The sequence below is a fragment of the Podarcis raffonei genome, chromosome 12 (assembly GCF_027172205.1).
Source record: "Podarcis raffonei isolate rPodRaf1 chromosome 12, rPodRaf1.pri, whole genome shotgun sequence".
Lineage (NCBI taxonomy): Eukaryota > Metazoa > Chordata > Lepidosauria > Squamata > Lacertidae > Podarcis > Podarcis raffonei.
Window position 1 is genome coordinate 6,877,788 of NC_070613.1, and position 17,827 is coordinate 6,895,614.

Sequence of the window (17,827 nt, forward strand, 5' to 3'; positions counted from 1 at the left end):
TACCCCACCCATCTGGCTGGGTTTACCCAGCCACTCTGGGCAGCTCCCAATCGAGTGTTAAAAACAATACAGCATTAAATATTAAAAACTTCCCTAAACAGGGCTGCTTTCAGATGTCTTTTGAAGATAAGATAACTACTTATTTCCTTCACATCTGAAGGGAGGGCGTTCCACAGAGTGGGCGCCACCACCGAGAAGGCCCTCTTCCTGGTTTCCTGCAGCTTAGCTTCTCGCAGTGAGGGAACCACCAGAAGGCCCTCAGCGCTGGATTTCAGTGTCTAGGCTGAACGATGGGGGTGGAGACGCTCCTTCAGGTATACTGGGCCGAGGCCGTTTAGGGCTTTCAAGGTCAGCACCAACACTTTGAACTGTGCTCAGAAATGTACTGGGAGCCAATGCAGATCTCTCAGGACCGGTATTAATGGGGAAAGAGTGCTACTCAGGGGCTTCACCTTAGGACATCTGTGTTGGCCACTGTGAGAACAGGATGCTAGGCTAGATAGACTGATCCAGAAGGACTCTTTTTATGCGCTCAACCTCTCCTCTCCACCAGATGTGGCAGGATAAGCTAAAGAAGAGAATGCTCTCATTCGAGCCATCAAAACCGACAAGGTCTGTTGAAGAGCCTTTAGCACACCCCAAGATCTTCAGAGCTCCAAAAAATGGACGGCAGCGGCATTTGCTCTACAGCCTTCCACGTGTGAAGAAAGCATAACGTGACCTTCAAATTCTACGCAACTGAAGCAGCAAAGATGGCTTGGTCCTCCTGCTCGGAGTTGAGAACCTCAACCTCTTCAAGCTGGAGGCAAAAGACCAGGCCCTGTTGAAGAAGAAAAACCCAAACCAACGGCTGCCCACGACATTCGTGACTGACACCTGCTGGGCACTTACTGAATTACAGGCCGGTTTTGCGCCCGCACGCTCAACAGCTGGGCGAGGGCCTAGTTGTTCAAGTTCACTCTGCTGCCTGGGAAGAGAGGAGGCGGAGGCGGCAAGAGCGGCGGAGGGGGGATGCTCTGTGCGTGCACATGCATGATGGGCAAAGGGAGCGCATGGGAATGCTGCGTGCCGTGCAGCGGGACGCCCGTGGTCAGTTGAGGTGAGGCGGCGGCCTGGGGAGCGGCGAGGCCGATGGCGTTGTTGCCGTTGGGGTCCGAGGCCACGGGGTTGCTCACCCGAAAGCACTTCTCCTTGTGGGCCTTCAGCATGTTGGAGAAGCGGAAGCGCTGCCCGCAGACATCGCAAGGGTAGGGCTTCTCACCCGTGTGCGTCCGGCGGTGGCGCTTCATGTTGGGCCGGCTGGTGAAGCTCTTCCCACAGATCTCGCAGATATATGGCTTTTCGCCTGGGGAGAAGGGAGAAGAAAGATGGCGGGAGAGGCTGTCATTGAAATCCTACTCCATATTGTTGATGATGATGATGATAATAATAATAATAATAATAATAATAATAATAATAATAATAATAAAATTTATTTATATCCCGCCCTCCCCAGCCGAAGCCGGGCTCAGGGTGGCTAACAACAATAAAACAGTACAACACAACACAACACTCTAAAATCATTCATTATAAAATTAATTCAAATCAAACCAATGGCAACCATTGGGCCAGAGCTCCACGAAGATTGCCGAGGGAGGGAGTCAGGCTGTGCCCTGGCCAAAGGCCTGGTGGAACAGCTCTGTCTTGCAGGCCCTGCGGAAAGATGTCAAGTCCCGCATGGCCCTAGTCTCTTGGGACAGAGCGTTCCACCAGATCGGGGCCACAGCCGAAAAAGCCCTGGCTCTAGTTGAGGCCAGCCTAACCTCTCTGTGGCCTGGGACCTTCAGGATGTTTTTGTTTGAAGACCGTAAGTTCCTCTGTGGGACATACCATGAGAGGCGGTCCCGTAGGTGCGAGCGTCCTAGGCCGTAGAGGGCTTTAAAGGTTAAAACCAGCACCTTAAACCTGATCCTGTACTCCACCGGGAGCCAGTGCAGCTGGTATAGCACCAGGTGAATGTGATCTCGCAGCGAAGACCCTGTAAGGAGTCTCGCTGCGGCATTCTGCACCCGCTGGAGTTTCTGGGTCAGTCTCAAGGGCAGCCCCACGTAGAGCGAGTTACAATAATCCAGTCTGGAGGTGACCGTCGCATGGATCACAGTGGCTAAGTCAGAGCGAGAGAGGTAAGGAGCCAACTGCTTAGCTTGGCGGAGATGAAAAAATGCCGCCTTTGTTATAGCTGCAATCTACGCCTCCATGGAAAGGGAGGAGCAGAAAGCTACTTCCGACCTAAGGAGGAGGTGGTGTTGCGGGCTTCCCGCCCCCAACACTCGCGCGGTGGCTGACTCCCAGCCCCGCACGACCAGGGGAATCCTCTGACGCGTCATTCCCTGGCCAGCCAATTGGCTGGCTCAGGGGGTGTGGCTCACCCCATTTAAGGGCAAGCGCGGCAGAGGAGCGTCCTCTTTTGCCGCTGATCAGCTGGGGAATTTCCCACCCACCCACCCTTCAAGGTTCCACCTTTGACCTTGCTATGGACTTCGGTTGGTCGCCGTTAAGGAGCCTGGTAGGAATTTTTCCACTTGGCAAATTGGCACCAGCCACTTGGTTTTTTCGCCTACCTCGTAGCAAATCGTCACAACCTCTACGGTTTGGCGGTTAAGCATTGGTCGGGGTATTGTTATGCAGATGAATGGGGGGAGGAGCGCCATCACCTCGCCCGGATAGTGAAGGGTAGTCCGGTAAAGGACTCTGGGGGGCGTGGCCCCGTCCGAAGCCTATGGAGGCCAGGGCCCAAAGCACACCTCCAAGCAGTGACCCCGGGGGAGTCCCTAGTTGATGTGCATCAGCAGGGCTCCCCCTGCTGGTGTTAACCTTTCCCAGCCTCTCAGACAGACAGACTGAAGCCAGATAGTTGATTAGGACCAATGCCTAAGCCAATACCGCTCATCACCTGTAACCAATAAAGTTGTGGCCCATTTTAGCCCATTAACCTAAATAATGTTGACTCGCTACGCAACTCCAACATATAGTTAGCAGAGTAACAACTTAAACACGTTGCAGGATTCCCCAAAAATAGGCCAGAGGCAATTGTATTTCATCCAGCAGAGCTTTACTGCTACTGAAAGCGAATGCCAGGAAAAAAGCACACCAAGAACTCTGGCCAATATAAATTTCAGTCATGTAAGAGAAGAGTTTATGAGTAGAGATAAGTTCATGTTAGTCAGATATATTGGTATATTTAATAACAAGAACTCCAACTTATTTAACTGAAGGCAAATGAGCAGAACGGTCACAAATCCAGTACATTCAGGATTGGCGCTGTCCATAAGAAATCCAGTTGCAGCAGACTTAACTTAAACTTACAATAACTTATAATAAGTCTAAACCTTAATGCTAAGCATTCTATGTACAGCAGTGGTGTCCAAACTTTTTTCAGAGAGGGCCAGATTTGATGAAGTGAAGAGCCATGAGGGCCGACCAAACAGCCAACCGAATCCTTTTTTTAGGATTGAAGTTGTTCAGCTTTTTTTAGGATTTTACTCCAGGAGATAAACTGCCACAGGGGCCAGATTAAAATGACCAGAGGGCTGGATTAGGCCCCCAAAATGGACTTTGGGCATGCCTGGTGTACAGAACACCACACCAGAAGGGAAAGAGATAGAAAGAGAAAGAGAAAACAAGACCCCTTCTGGCCCTGCTTTTATAGTCAGCGTGACCTTGACTGGAAGTGATAAGAGAAGCAGTTAAAGCCAGCTGCACTCAGCTCCTCTGAAGGAATAACCCAAACATCAGGAACCTTCTGCTTGCTTCTTTCACATAGAGAAGAGGAGAAGAGGAGGTTAAGGGGTGATATGATTGCCATGTTCAAATATATAAAAGGATGTCACATAGAGGAGGGAGAAAGGTTGTTTTCTGCTGCTCCAGAGAAGCGGACATGGAGCAATGGATCCAAACTACAAGAAAGAAGATTCCACCTAAACATTAGGAAGAACTTCCTGACAGTAAGAGCTGTTTGACAGTGGAATTTGCTGCCAAGGAGTGTGGTGGAGTCTCCTTCTTTGGAGGTCTTTAAGCAGAGGCTTGACAACCATATGTCAGGAGTGCTCTGATGGTGTTTCCTGCTTGGCAGGGGGTTGGACTCGATGGCCCTTGTGGTCTCTTCCAACTCTATGATTCTATGATTCTAAGAGTTAAGTAGAATAGGAAAGATCTCTACATATCAGATGTACTTTCTGTACTAAGAAATGCAAACTGACACTCTGGGATTAAAAGGAATTGGGGGGCAGGCGGGATGGTGATGCCAATGCGGTCTTTGGGAAAACTGAGGCCTATAAACTTGTTCAAAGTTGGCTAATTTAATATAATTACCGTATTTTTCGCTCTATAAGACACACCAGACCACAAGACGCACCTAGTTTTTGGAGGAGGAAAGCAAGAAAAAAAATATTCTGAATCCCAGAAGCCAGAACAGCAAGAGGGATCGCTGCGCAGCGAAAGCAGCAATCCCTCTTGCTGTTCTGGCTTCTGGGATAGCTGTGCAGCCTGCATTCGCTCCATAAGACGCACACACATTTCCCCTTACTTTTTAGGAGGGAAAAAGTGAGTCTTATAGAGCAAAAAATATGGTATATATAATCAATGACTGGTAGAGCCAATTTAGCAAAGTGGTTAGAGTGCAGGACTATTATCGTTCTTCTGATTATTGATTAAAGTTGTATACTACTGGCCTTCCTCCAAAGATCACAGGGTAGTTCGCAACATAAAAGTGCAAAATGACCCAGGAGGCCAGGGTTTGAATTCCCTCTTGCCCATGAAGCTTACTGGGTGATTTGGGGCCAGTCACCACTTCTCAGAATAATCTGCCTCACAGGTTTGTTGTGGGGATGGTTCTGGGAGACAGGACCCACCAACCCACAAGGCCTCCAGCTTTCTAGAATTCAGTCATGGTTTATTGTTGAGGTTTTGTTATGGTTGCTGTTTTGAAATTATAGCGGCTGCTTATGTATTATTCTCACTGTTGCAAGCTTCTTTGAGCCTATTTCTTTCTTTGAGGCAGTGTACAAATACGCGGGTGGCGCTGTGGGTTAAACCACAGAGCCTAGGGCTTGTCAATCAGAAGGTTGGCGGTTCAAATCCCCGCAACGGGGTGAGCTCCCGTTGCTCGGTCCCAGCTCCTGCCAACCTAGCAGTTCGAAAGCACGTCAAAGTGCAAGTAGATAAATAGGTACCACTCCAGTGGGAAGGTAAACGGCGTTTCCATGCGCTGCTCTGGTTCGCCAGAAGCAGCTTAGTCATGCTGGCCACATGACCCGGAAGCTGTACACCGGCTCCCTCGGCCAATAAAGCGAGATGAGCACCGCAACCCCAGAGTCGGCCACGACTGGACCTAATGGTCAGGGGTCCCTTTACCATTTACCTTTACAAATAAAGTGATAATGATGATATATCTATTTACCTACCACATTTTCCCCTGACAGGAGACTTAAGGCAACTTAGAAATAAAAATAAGAACTGCTAAACATAGAGGGAGGGGGAATCATTAAATAACGACCGAACATGGATAGAATTAAAACTATGTGCATATATAAAATCTGTTGAAAATAACTGTAATAAAAACAGCACAGCACCAACCCTTTAATTAAAAGCAGTCCATTTCCCCAAAACCTGTTGGAACAAGAAAGGATTCAGAATTTTAAAGAGAAGTTTTGTGAAACCGCTCGGAATATGGGACAGGACAGAAGAGGTAGGTTCGTGACGTTACAGGCACTGGTCAGTCAGTACTGTGCGCAGCTGTGGAAATGGGGCTGGAAGGCAAGAAAGGGAAACTTGGCTGGTTTGTCCACCCCGAGCCATGGATCCCTTACCTGTGTGTGTTTTCATGTGCTCGTCGAAGTACTGCTTCATGTTGAAGTCCTTCCCGCACCACTGGCACATGAACTGCTTGTGACCGATGTGGATGCTCATGTGAGAGCGAAGTTGGTACTTGTACTGGAACCTCTCGTTGCAGTTCTGGACAAGGGAGAGAATGGAGGTATGGAGTAAGAAAAGGCAGGAAGTTTGCATGAAGGAAAGATCTCTGTTGTATTAAACCAAAAGGTCCATTTCATTCAGCAGTTTTATTTATATCCTGTCTTTCCTCCCAGGGACTCAAAAACGACGTATTATGCTCCTATCCTTCCCACGGCATTTTACCCACAAAACAACCCTGCGAGGTAGGGTTCCTCAACCTGCCATAGAATATGAACACATCTGTAAATATATACTTTAAAAATAACACTGTGCATAACAGAATGCTTTTTAAACTGTGTTTAGAAAGCCCAGTTCAAATAATGAGCTCTGTTGCGATAAAACTGCAATTACCAGCAAGTGAAAACATCCTGCACTTTTATAAACCAAAACAGAACAAGTGTTACTCCAGGCTTCCTCAATAATACTACTAATAATAATTTATTATTTATACCCCGCCCATCTGGCTGGGCTTCCCCAGTCATTCTGGGTGGCTTTCAACAAAATATTAAAATACAGTAATGCATCAAACATTAAAAGCTTCCCTAAACAGGGCTGCCTTCAGATGTCTTCTAAAAGTCTGGTAGTTGTTCTTCTCTTTGACATCTGATGGGAGGGCATTCCACAGGGCGGGTGCCACCACCGAGAAGGCCCTCTGCCTGGTTCCCTGTAACTTGACTTCTTGCAGCGAGGGAACTGCCAGAAGGCCCTCGGCGCTGGACCTCAGTGGGAATTCCTCAGATGGGAATTGTAGTCTCAAAGCATCTGGAGCAGGCTTCCTCAACCTCAACCCTCTAGATGTTTTGAGACTACAATTCCCATCATCCCTGACCACTGGTCCTGCTAGCTAGGAATCATGGGAGTTGTAGGCCAAAACCACCAGGAGGGCTGAGGTTGAGGAAGCCTGGACTAAGAAAATGCAGGCAGCCCAGACTCACGCATGGAGTTTCAAACACTCAATCTTTGTAGCAGGATGGCTATGGGCTGCAGAAGAAGAGGACTTGAATACAGATCCATCAGTCCAAGTTCACGCTGCAAATTGGAAAGCGGAAGGAGGGAAGACGGACTGAACCTGGTTCTCACCTCACGTTTGTTTGTTTTTATATAATATTTTTTATTAATTTTAACATATAAATTATAAAATGTACCACAAAACTTATCACTTATACAATCTTTTTAGACTTCCATCAGCACATCTGATGATCCACCATTTTAATCACTTCTTATGCATTTCTTAACTTTATATTGCCTTTACATCTCTTAACAAATCATCCTCCCCTTTGTCCATTTTTACAACAGTTCTAATAATACTCCTCCCAAAACTTCCTGCAACCCTACAAACGTCGTCTGTTCTTCACAAATACTTTTCAAATAGTCCATAAATTTACTCCAGTCTTCTGTGAATTTCTGGTCTCGCCAGTTTCGAATCCTTCCTGTTAGTTTATCTAATTCTGCATAGTCCATTAACTTCATCCTCCATTCTTCAATCGTCGGTAACTCTTCTTGCTTCCATTTTTGGGCCAATAATATTCTTGCTGCTGTTATTGCGTATAAAAAGAGCTTACATTCCTTTCTATTTATGTCACTCCCCACAGTGCCCAATAAAAATGCTGCTGGTTTCTTTATAAATGTATATTTCAACATTTTTTTCAACTCATTAGCGTATTTTTCGCCCTATAGGACGCACTTTTTCCCCTCCAAAAAGGAAGGGGAAATGTGTGTGCGTCCTATGGGGCGAATGCAGGCTTTCGCTGAAGCCTGGAGAGCGAGAGGGGTCGGTGCGCACTTCAGGAGAGCCCCACCGCCAGCCCCACAAGCTCCCGACCTGGTTTGGAGGCAGGCGGCGGGCTTCCCCCTCCCCCAGCCCCGCAAGCTCCCAGAGCGGGCTTCGCACAGCTCTCCGCAAGCTGTGGGAGCCCGGCGCGACTTCGCGCTAGGCTCCCATGGCTTGCGGAGAGCTGCCTGTTCTGGGGGCTGGGGTCGGGGGAAGCTCGGGCTTCCCCCGCCCCAGTCCCGCACCTGGGGGGGAAAAAATAATTTCCCCCCCTTTATTTCCCCTCCCCAAAATCTAGGTGCGCCCTATGGGCCGGTGCGTCCTATAGGGCGAAAAATACGGTATATATCATCTCCCAGAAGCATTTCACCTTTTTACATTCCCAGGTCCTCACCTCACATTTGAAAGGCTTCTCCCCCGAGTGCTGCAGAGAGTGGACCTTCAAAGACATACTTCGCTTGAAGGACTTCCCACACGTTTCACAGGTGAACGGCATGTCCTTGGTGTGGGCTGCAAAGCAAGGGAGAATCATGGTTACCCGGGAAATCTGTACGGTTAGGAATGAGCCAAAACACACAGACAGCAAAATCGTAAGGGTTCAGCTCCTGCCAGAACTAAGAGCTGCCAAGGTCCGATTGTGCAAGCTGCTGAGTGGCTGCAAAATCTGAACGGCCTCAAAAACCTGCACTTAGAAAACTAGCAGGTCAGGGAAGAGAATGTACAGTGTTTCCCAAACTTGGGTCTCCATCTGTTTTTGGACTACAGTTCCCATCATCCCTGACCGCTGGCCCTGATAGATAGGGATGATGGGAGTTGTAGTCCAAAAACAGCTGGAGACCCAAGTTTGAGAAACCCCATGTTAGAAATGTTTAGATATTTTTCTTCGGTGAAGCGAAATTATAATACGTAGTCTCGGATCTTATTAGACACTTGGAACTAGAAATGTTCTTCCTCACTCTTAAAGAAAATTTTTTTTTTAATGGTTTTAACAATGTCACAAGCAATACAGGATCCATGACTGAAAATATAGCAAGGACTGCAAAGGAAAACAATACTGGCCATAATACAGTAAAAAAAATTAGACTAGAAGTAGCTTTCTATCTGTGGGGGAAACCGTATTTACTAGAGTCTAATACACCATCGAATCTAACATATGCCTCCATTTTCAGAACCTGGAAACCAAAAAAAGTATTCACAGGTGAATGTAAATGTCCCATCGAATCTAACGTGCACCTAAATTTTCGCAACGTCATTTGGCCCCAAATGGTGAGTATTAGATTCGAGTAAATATGGTGGATAGACAAGTAAAGCGTGGCCTCTCTCTCTCCTTTCTGCAATCTGGAGTGGTACAGCTCAGCAAGAGTGGCATGGTGCTATTCCGACTGCGCAACTCACAAAAGACCCCTAAAGTGTTTCGCCAAAGGTAATCCAAACCAGTTTTTCCCAATCTTTGGTCTCCATCTCTTTTTCAGACTACAACTCCCATCATCCCTGACCACTGGTCTCGCTAGCTAGGGATGATGGGAGTTGTAGTCCAAAAACATCTGTAGGCCACCGGGTTGGGTGTGCGTGTCTGGACCAGCCTTCCTCAACCTGTGGGTCCCTAGATGTTGTTGGACTACAACTCCCATCACCCCTAGCTAGCAAGGCCAGAGCTCAGGGATGATGGGAGTTGTAGTCCAACAACATCTGGGGACTCACAGGTCGAGAACTGCTCGTCTGGACTGAACCGTTCTCTTAAAGGCACCGATTAAAGCAAACACTTGAAAAGGGGTTACGTGAAATAGTTAGAATGTAAGATGAAGCCAAGCTTGCAAGGTTTCGTGGGGCAAAGCCTAGCACCTTGATTTGCACCCGAGAAGGTCGGCCATCTTGCACAGCGCTGAAACACTGCCTGGTGCTGGGTGCTCCTCAGGGGGTGGCAAACCTACTGTGCGCACGGGGCCCCCTCCCCGGCCCCACTCACCGACCATGTGCTTCCTGACATGCGCCATCGTGTAGAACTTCTTCTCGCAAATCTCGCATGAGAACTTCTTCTCTGCGTAGCCGTGGACGATCTTGTTGTGCTCATGGAGAGACCACAGCTTCTTGAAGGCTTTCCCACAAGTGATGCACTGCAAATAATAATATTATAATAATAATTTATTATTTATACCCCGCCCATCTGGCTGGGCTTCCCCAGCCACTCTGGGCGGCTTCCAACAAAGTATTAAAATACAGTGGGCTGATAAACATTAAAAGCTTCCCTAAACAGGGCTGCCTTCAGATGTCCTCTAAAAGTTTGGTAGTTGTTCTTCTCTTTGACATCTGGAGGGAGGGCGTTCCACAGGGCGGGTGCCACTACCGAGAAGGCCCTCTGCCTGGTTCCCTGCAACCTTGCTTCTTGCAGCGAGGGAACCGCCAGAAGGCCCTCAGCACTGGACCTCAGTGTCCAGGCTGGACGATGGGGGTGGAGATGCTCCTTCAGATATACTGGATCAAGGCCGTTTAGGGCTTTCAAGGTCAGCACCAACCCTTTGAATTGTGCCTGGAAACGTACTGGGAGCCAATGTAGGTCTTTCAGGACCGGTGTTATGTGGTCTCAGCAGCCACTCCCAGTCACCAGTCTAGCTGCTGCATTCTGGATTAGGTGCAGTTTCCGGGTCACCTTCAAAGGGAGCCCCACATAGAGCACATTGCAGTAGTTCAAGTGGGAGATAACTAGAGCATGCACCACTCGGGCAAGACAGTCTGTGGGCAGGTAGGGTCTCAGCCTGCATACCAGATGGAGCTGGGAAACAGCTGCCCTGGACACAGAATTGACCTGCGCCTCCATGGACAGCTGTGAGTCCAGAATGACTCCCAGGCTACACACCTGGTCCTTCAGGGGCACAGTGACCCCATTCAGGACCAGGGAGTCCTCCACACCTGCCTGTCCCCTTTCCCCCAAGAATAGTACTTCTGTCTTGTCGGGATTCAACCTCAATTTGCTAGCCGCCATCCATCCTCCAACTGCCTCCAGGCACTCACACAGGACCTTCACCACCTTCTGATTTGAAAAAGAAGTACAGCAAAGGAGATGGGGAGAGTCAGGAGGACCTGAGCCTAGCAAAAACGCTATGTGCAATTCATAGTGTTGGAAGGGACCATGAGGAACATCTACAAGGCAGGATTTAGGTTTGATGAGGCCCTAAGCTACTGAAGGTAATGGGCCCCTTTATATATCCAGCTGTCCTTTGTCAACAACAAACTGTTTGATTTGAAATTTATTACGGTCAGAGACCAGCTTGAGAAACACAAATGGAGATACAATCCCAATAGCAAAACAAACATTTAAAACAATATACAACAATGGATTTTAAGTTTAAAAGTGTGATAGGCATAGGTAAAGGGACCCCTGACCATTAGGTCCAGTCGCGGACGACTCTGGGGTTGTGGCGCTCATCTTGCTTTACTGGCCGAGGGAGCCGGCGTACAGCTTCCGGATCATGTGGCCAGCATGACTAAGCTGCTTCTGGCAAACCAGAGCAGTGCACGGAAACACCGTTTACCTTCCCGCCGGAGCGGTACCTATTTATCTACTTGCACTTTGACATGCTTTCAAACTGCTAGGTTGGCAGGAGCAGGGGTCGAGCAACGGGAGCTCACCCCGTCGCGGGGATTCGAACCGCTGACCTTCTGATCGGCAAGTCCTAGGCTCTGTGGTTTAACCTACAGCGCCACCCGTGGTAATTCTTTAACTGTTTAAAGCAGTTTATGTAAACTGCTTAATTATCATTTGCTGATGATTTTACTGTTTACTATTATATTTTAATGGATTATTGAATATTACTTCATTTGATATAACTTGTTTGTTTTAAAGTTATTGTGATTTATTGTAATATATTGGATCCGATTGTTACTATTGATGCTTGATGTCTTAGTATGTTTTTATAGGCATTGGAAGCTGCCCAGAGTGGCTGGGACGACTCAGGCAGATGGGCGGGGTATGTATGTATGTATGTAGTATTATTATTATTATTATTATTATTATTATTGTTGTTGTTGTTGTTATTGTTATTGTTATTGTTATTAGTCTCTCCAGGGATGGGAGACTCCCCTGCCTGTAACCCAGGACGGCTGAGCCCAGTCAGTGGGTCTGTCTCAGCATAAGGCACCATCCTACGTCATGACTCCTGTCCGTTCTAGTTTCACAGAGGGCGCGCCATGCGCCAAAGCCTGCGAAGGGCGGCCTGGCTGAAATGTAGGGCCTCGAGGGGCGGTGGGCTCCCTCCTCACCTGGATGTTCTTCTCGCAGTCCGTCTGGTGGTGCAGCAGCAGCTCGCTCTCCAGCAGGAACCGCTTGCCACACTTGTCGCAGATCTGCATGCGGCTGTGTGTGACGTTCATGTGCTTCTCCAGGTACCAGCGGTTGTTGAAGACCCGGGGGCACTTCTTGCAGGGGTAGTGCTGCTTCTCCTCCAGCTTCACCTTCTGGCCCACCCCGTCCGGCTCCTTCTTCCTCTTCCTGCCTCTCTGGTCCTCCCCTTCCTCCTCCGCTTCCTCCACCTCCTCGTCTTCCATCGCCACGGCAACCGCCTCCTGGGACCTGGTGGACACAGCGGCCTGGGCGGCCTTGGAGGGCCTGCTGGCCTTCTGGGGCAGCCCGGACCTCTCCCTCTTGATGTCCGCCACCTCCTCGCCGTCTTCCTCCTCCTCTTCCTCGTCCTCCTCCTCGGTGGTCTCCTCCAGCTCTTCCTCCTCGCTGTGCTCCTCCTCTTCCTCCTCCTCCCCCACCTCGCCGTCATCCTCTTCCTCCTCTCCTTCCCCGTTCTCTTCCTCCTCGCCATCCTCGTCCACGCCACGCCCTTCCCCTTCGGGCCGCCCAATCACCGCGGCGATGCCGGCCGTCTGGTCAGCGGTTGGAGACTTCCCCTCTGTCCCTTTCGAGACGTTGAGGGTTTGATTGTTGAGGTTGACCTCCACAATGATCTGCTCTCCCCGGTTGTAAGAGCTTTGGCTGCCCAGGGCCACATCGGGCTCTTCGCCCTCCACCTTGCAGATGGGCGGGCCGCCATCTTTCTCCTCCTTGTAATACTTCTTGCCAGCCACGGCGGGGAGGTTCTGGTTGCCCCCGCACGCCGTGCCATCCTCAACCCGTACCGAGTAGGGGTCGTTCCCTTCCCGGGCGTAGATCTTCGGGTGCGGCGCCGGGTCCATCTCCTGCTTGATGTTGCAGTAGTACTGCGACGGGACGCCCTTGCCACAGCTGTCTGGAGGCAGCGCCATGTTGCTGGCCATGGCTAAGCCGAGGGACCTGGTGCTGATCAGCTCCTGGCAGGAGGACGCAATGTCGCTCATCTGCAGGACGGCGGCCGCGTTCAGGACGTCCTGCACGTTGCAGGCATTGACCAGGAGCTTGGAGGTGTAGATGAAGTTGAGGATCTGCTGGAGGCCCTGGGAGGTCAAGGCCTCCAAGGAGAGCTCCACCCGCTGCAGCTGCTTGTTCTGGGTGAAGAGGGAGTGGAAGAAGTGGCTGTAGGCGGCGAGGACCCCCTTGTGAGCCGGGAAGATGTTCCTCTGCTGCAGCAGGACGATGTCCACGTCGCACAGGTCCGGTTGAAAGAGGCGCTGCTCGTTCAGTCTGTCCATCAAACACGTGAAGTGGAGGGCTACATCCTCCACCAAAGAGTATTCGGCGGCCGGGTAGTCAGTTGTCTTTTCGACTATCAGCTGTGGGAAGAAATGAGAAGGAGGTTAATGTTATGTACTGAAGTTCTCACCCTGGGCCAGCAGGGGGATACTGTAGATAGTTCAGGTCCACATATGCAAATAAGGGATTGAAAGTGACGTTCAGTGATTGGATAGTTACAGAAAGTGGTTACAATTACGTTGTTCTGGAGCTCTATATAAGCAGGCTGGCTGAACCCTTCAGTTCAGTTCTGTTCTGGCCTGTGAATAAACAAGAGCTGTTTGAAGAATCGCTGTGTCGTCTGATATGTTCACCTACAACTTAACAGTTAAGAAGAGCCAAGTGGTGGTGGGGCTCCACCTTCTGCTCCTCCTTGGAATGGATGGAGCCCAAGACAGCTCAGGTGGCTTCCATCCTTACGTCCCCACCAAGATATCTGAAATACAACCAGGAATGGAGCAGGCTTGCTTATTAGGCCACCGGACATTTCCTCTCTCTCTCTCTCTCTCTCTCTCTCTCTCATTTTGATTAAAATTTCAGTTTTACAATTTAGACTATTCATTCAGACAACCTTAAAATATCAATGACTTCCCTTCTTCTCTTTCCATGGTTCGTTTTGCATAGCATAAATCCCTGCATACTAAACCATTCAGTAGTCCATTGTTACTTCCATCAAAACTTATTTACACTGTTGAATTTATCTTAAGGCTGCCAACAAGTGCACACAATTATATTCCCCATATATTCAATAAACATTTTCCAATTTTCTTCAAACGTATGTTCTTCTTGTTCTCTTATTCTATAAGTTAGATCTGCAAGCTGCACATATTCCACCTCGCTCGTTTTCCATTTTTGGGCTAACGAAACACAGGCCGCCATAGTGGCGTACATAAATAACCTTTTTTGACACCTGGGAATTCCCATCTGAATTATCCCCAACAAAAAGGACTTTGGGTTTGTTTTTTTTGCAAAGGTGCTTTAAAACATTTTTTTCAATTCATTATAAATTATTTCCCAATCCTCTTTTATCCTTTTACAGGTCCCCCCCATATGGAAAAACGTATCCTCAGTCTCATTACATCTCCAGCACTTATCTGATTCAGTCTTATACATCTTAGCAAGTCTACTCGGAGTTAAATACCATCTGTAAATCATTATCAAGTAGTTCTATGGCAGGCGTGGCCAAACTTTGCCCTCCAGATGTTTTGGGACTACAACTCCCATGATCCCTAGCTAACAGGACCAGTGGTCAGGGATGATGGGAATTGTAGTCCCAAAACATCTGGAGGACCAAGTTTGGCCATGCCTGGTCTATGGAAATTTCCTCACTAACCCCACCAATCTAGGGTCTAGGCAGCTATTCCCAGGTCTGGAGAAATTGCAGCAGCAGGGGATCACTCCACCAGTTCATGTACCTTCCACCAACAGGCTGCATACTTGCAGCCAGAGACTACGCCTATGTGGAAACGTCCTCTGCTCATCCCTCTTCAATCCCCTCCTGGTTCTGGGGGACAGTGGTGCAGGGAAGGGAGGGAAAGCCCCTGGCCCTTCACTTGCCTGGCCTACCTCTTCCTCTAGCTCTGAAGCTTCCCCTTCCTCCGTTTTCTTGCCTCCTGACAGGTACAGGTCCCCACAAAACACTCAGCTCAAAGCGGTGAACACACTACCCTGTCCACTCCATTTCATCTTCACAACGACCCTGCAAAGCGGGTGAGGCTGAGATACTGTGACTGGTCAAAGGTCACCCAGGGTGCTTTGTGGGGGTTTGAACCCTGGTCTCCCGGGTCCCAGCCTGACACTGTAGTCCACTATACCACGCTATCAATGGGTACTAGCCACAATGACCACAGCTGTGAACACACCATACATTTGGTGACTGGGAGTGGCCGCCAAGACCACATAACACCGCTTCTGAAAGACCTACATTGGTTCCCAGTACGTTTCCGAGCACAATTCAATGTGTTGATGCTGACCTTTAAAGCCCGAAACGGCCTCCACCCAGTATACCTGAAGGAGCGTCTCCACCTCCATCGTTCAGCCCGGACACTGAAATCCAGCGCCGAGGGCCTTCTGGCGGTTCCCTCCCTGCGAGAAGCGAAGTTACAGGGAACCTTCTCGGCGGTGGCACCCACCCTGTGGAACGCCCTCCCTCCAGATGTCAAAGAGATAAACAACTACCTGACATTCAGAAGACAGCCCTGTTTAGGGAAGCTTTTAATATTTGATGAATTACTGTATTTTAATATTTTGCTGGAAGCCGCCCAGAGTGGCTGAGGAAACCCAGCCAGATGGGTGGGGTATAAATAATAAATTATTATTATTATGTGCTTAAACCACATCACCTCTTGCAGAGAGTCTTGGAAACTGGAGAGAAATTCAGTAAATAAATAAATTGGGGGTCAGCCAAATTAGGTCTGCTGGCTGCAGGGTCCCTACCCCCATCTTATCTTCAACGGACCCAGATTTCCCAGGGGGAAAGCAAAGGGGGAGAGAATCACACCTGAAGTTAGCAAAAAGCAACAACACACACACACAGCCGCACCACTGACCGTCACACAGGGGGATCCTGTCAGCTATCACTCAGAAGATCCTTGCACACCTTCTCCAAGGTAATTACAGCCCATTAAAAACAGCGACTCGTTTGCTTCATTAAGAGACCTCATTAGGATGAGTTAAGGCACACACTCCAGTGGGCTTTAAAAATAATAATAAATTATTGCCAGGGGCGAAGCATCACCTCCAAAACTTTAAAGTCACATTGAAGAAGCTCTTGGTTGCAACTTGCAACTGGTAGAGAGCAGCCGTTCCGGGATGAAAAAGTTCTTTGATGCAGAGCCGTAAATCTGCTCAAAAGAAAGAAGCTCTCTAGGGTTTCGATTGCAGACAGGCAGGGGGAGGCATCTGGAGAAAGAGGCTGAGGCGTCATCGGTCACCTGCAGACTGACCGTATTTTGCATGAGGGAGTCTGTCCCCTCCCCCCCCCCACAAATCTGGGATTGAACAATTAGGGTAGATTAAAGTGTTCCAGTGTTCCAGTGCAAAACTGAACAACAATAGAAAAGGGGGTTTGCAGTTAGGCAAGTAAAGGGATGCGGGTGCCGCGGGTGAGGCTGAGAGACGCGGGTGGCACTGTGGGTTAAACCACAGAGCCTAGGACTTGCCGATCAGAAGGTCGGCGGTTTGAATCCCCGCGACGGGGTGAGCTCCCGTTGCTCGGTCTCTGCTCCTGCCAACCTAGCAGTTCGAAAGCACGTCAAAGTGCAAGTAGATAAATAGGTACCACTCCGGCGGGAAGGTAAACGGCGTTTCCGTGCGCTGCTCTGGTTCGCCAGAAGCGGCTTAGTCATGCTGGCCACATGACCCGGAAGCTGTATGCCGGCTCCCTCGGCCAATAAAGCGAGATGAGTGCCGCAACCCCAGAGTCAGACATGACTGGACCTAATGGTCAGGGGTCCCTTTACCTTTAAGTAAAGGGGAAATGCAATGAACGTGAACAAACGATCAATGGGAGGCTGTAACACTGCAACAAAAGGATACCAGGATGAATGTAATGAGGGAAGGGAAGCTTGGGAGCCTGAGGGCCGAATTCCTTTTGAGGAAGTCTTCTGGGGGGCATGTGCAAAAGAGGACGAATGCAAACGTTACCTTTGTATAGTACTCTAGTTTCTAAACACACACACACACTCTCTATCCAGGAAGGCAAGAGGCGAGATCAGGCTTCAAGGACGCATTTCAGTCTGCCAAACAGAATCAAGGAAGGTGCAAAGCGAGGCTGGTGTGATCTGTGGCCTGGGAGGAGAGGGACAGGCAGAGAAGCCTCCCCTCTGGGTGGCTGCCTCCGGAGAACAAGAAAGATAAATAAATGGCTGAAAGTTCATTACAGAAATAAGCCCCAAGCTGCCCTCTGAGCTTCTTCGGAACGACAGCAAAATAATCGGCCAAAGCCGAGCGAGTGGATTTTTGGCATCTCCTCCTTGGCAGCTGCCTTCCTCAAAAAAAAAAATCATTGCATAATCCGACCCTGATCTGAGCATGCAGACACACACACACACACACACACACACACACACACACACACACACATTCTCCCTCTACTGCCTCTTTGGAGTTTATTCCTCCCTCCTTTCCCCTCCCTCAGTCTGACTTGATTCTGCAGTTGACAGTTTTGCAGCTGAGCTGCGTTGGCACGCGACTAGGGGACGCTTTATTATCTTCTTCTCTTTTTTAATTGCACAATCCGCTTGCTTTTTCAATGCTTCGGGGAGAAAGATCCTGAGCTGATCATGACCAGATAGCGTAGAGAAGGAGAAAGAGAGTTATTAAAGCCATCTGGGGGGAACTCGGGTGCCCCTTGCCAGCGCACTATTACAAAAACGAGGCAGATTAAATAGCAAGAGAGGGTCGCGGTGACCCAC

At 49.1% G+C, this 17,827-nt stretch overlaps 1 protein-coding gene across 2 annotated transcripts in view; it reads right to left on the bottom strand.

Annotated features, from left to right (window-relative positions):
• Positions 1–252: 252 nt before the first annotated feature.
• Positions 253–17,827, bottom strand: part of ZBTB47 (zinc finger and BTB domain containing 47) — a 42,494-nt gene continuing 24,919 nt past the window's right edge. The window contains exons 1-6 of one of the 2 annotated variants that reach the window (XM_053359197.1): positions 14,828–14,974; positions 12,020–13,453; positions 9,729–9,876; positions 8,157–8,272; positions 5,847–5,991; positions 253–1,345 (exon numbers count right to left, since the gene is read on the bottom strand). In XM_053359197.1, coding sequence (XP_053215172.1) covers positions 942–1,345; positions 5,847–5,991; positions 8,157–8,272; positions 9,729–9,876; positions 12,020–13,453; positions 14,828–14,893 — 2,313 coding nt within the window. In that variant the 5' untranslated portion in view covers positions 14,894–14,974 and the 3' untranslated portion in view covers positions 253–941. Of the gene's footprint in view, positions 1,346–5,846; positions 5,992–8,156; positions 8,273–9,728; positions 9,877–12,019; positions 13,454–14,827; positions 14,975–17,827 lie in introns of those variants that run through there. The other variant, XM_053359196.1, reaches the window with a different exon arrangement.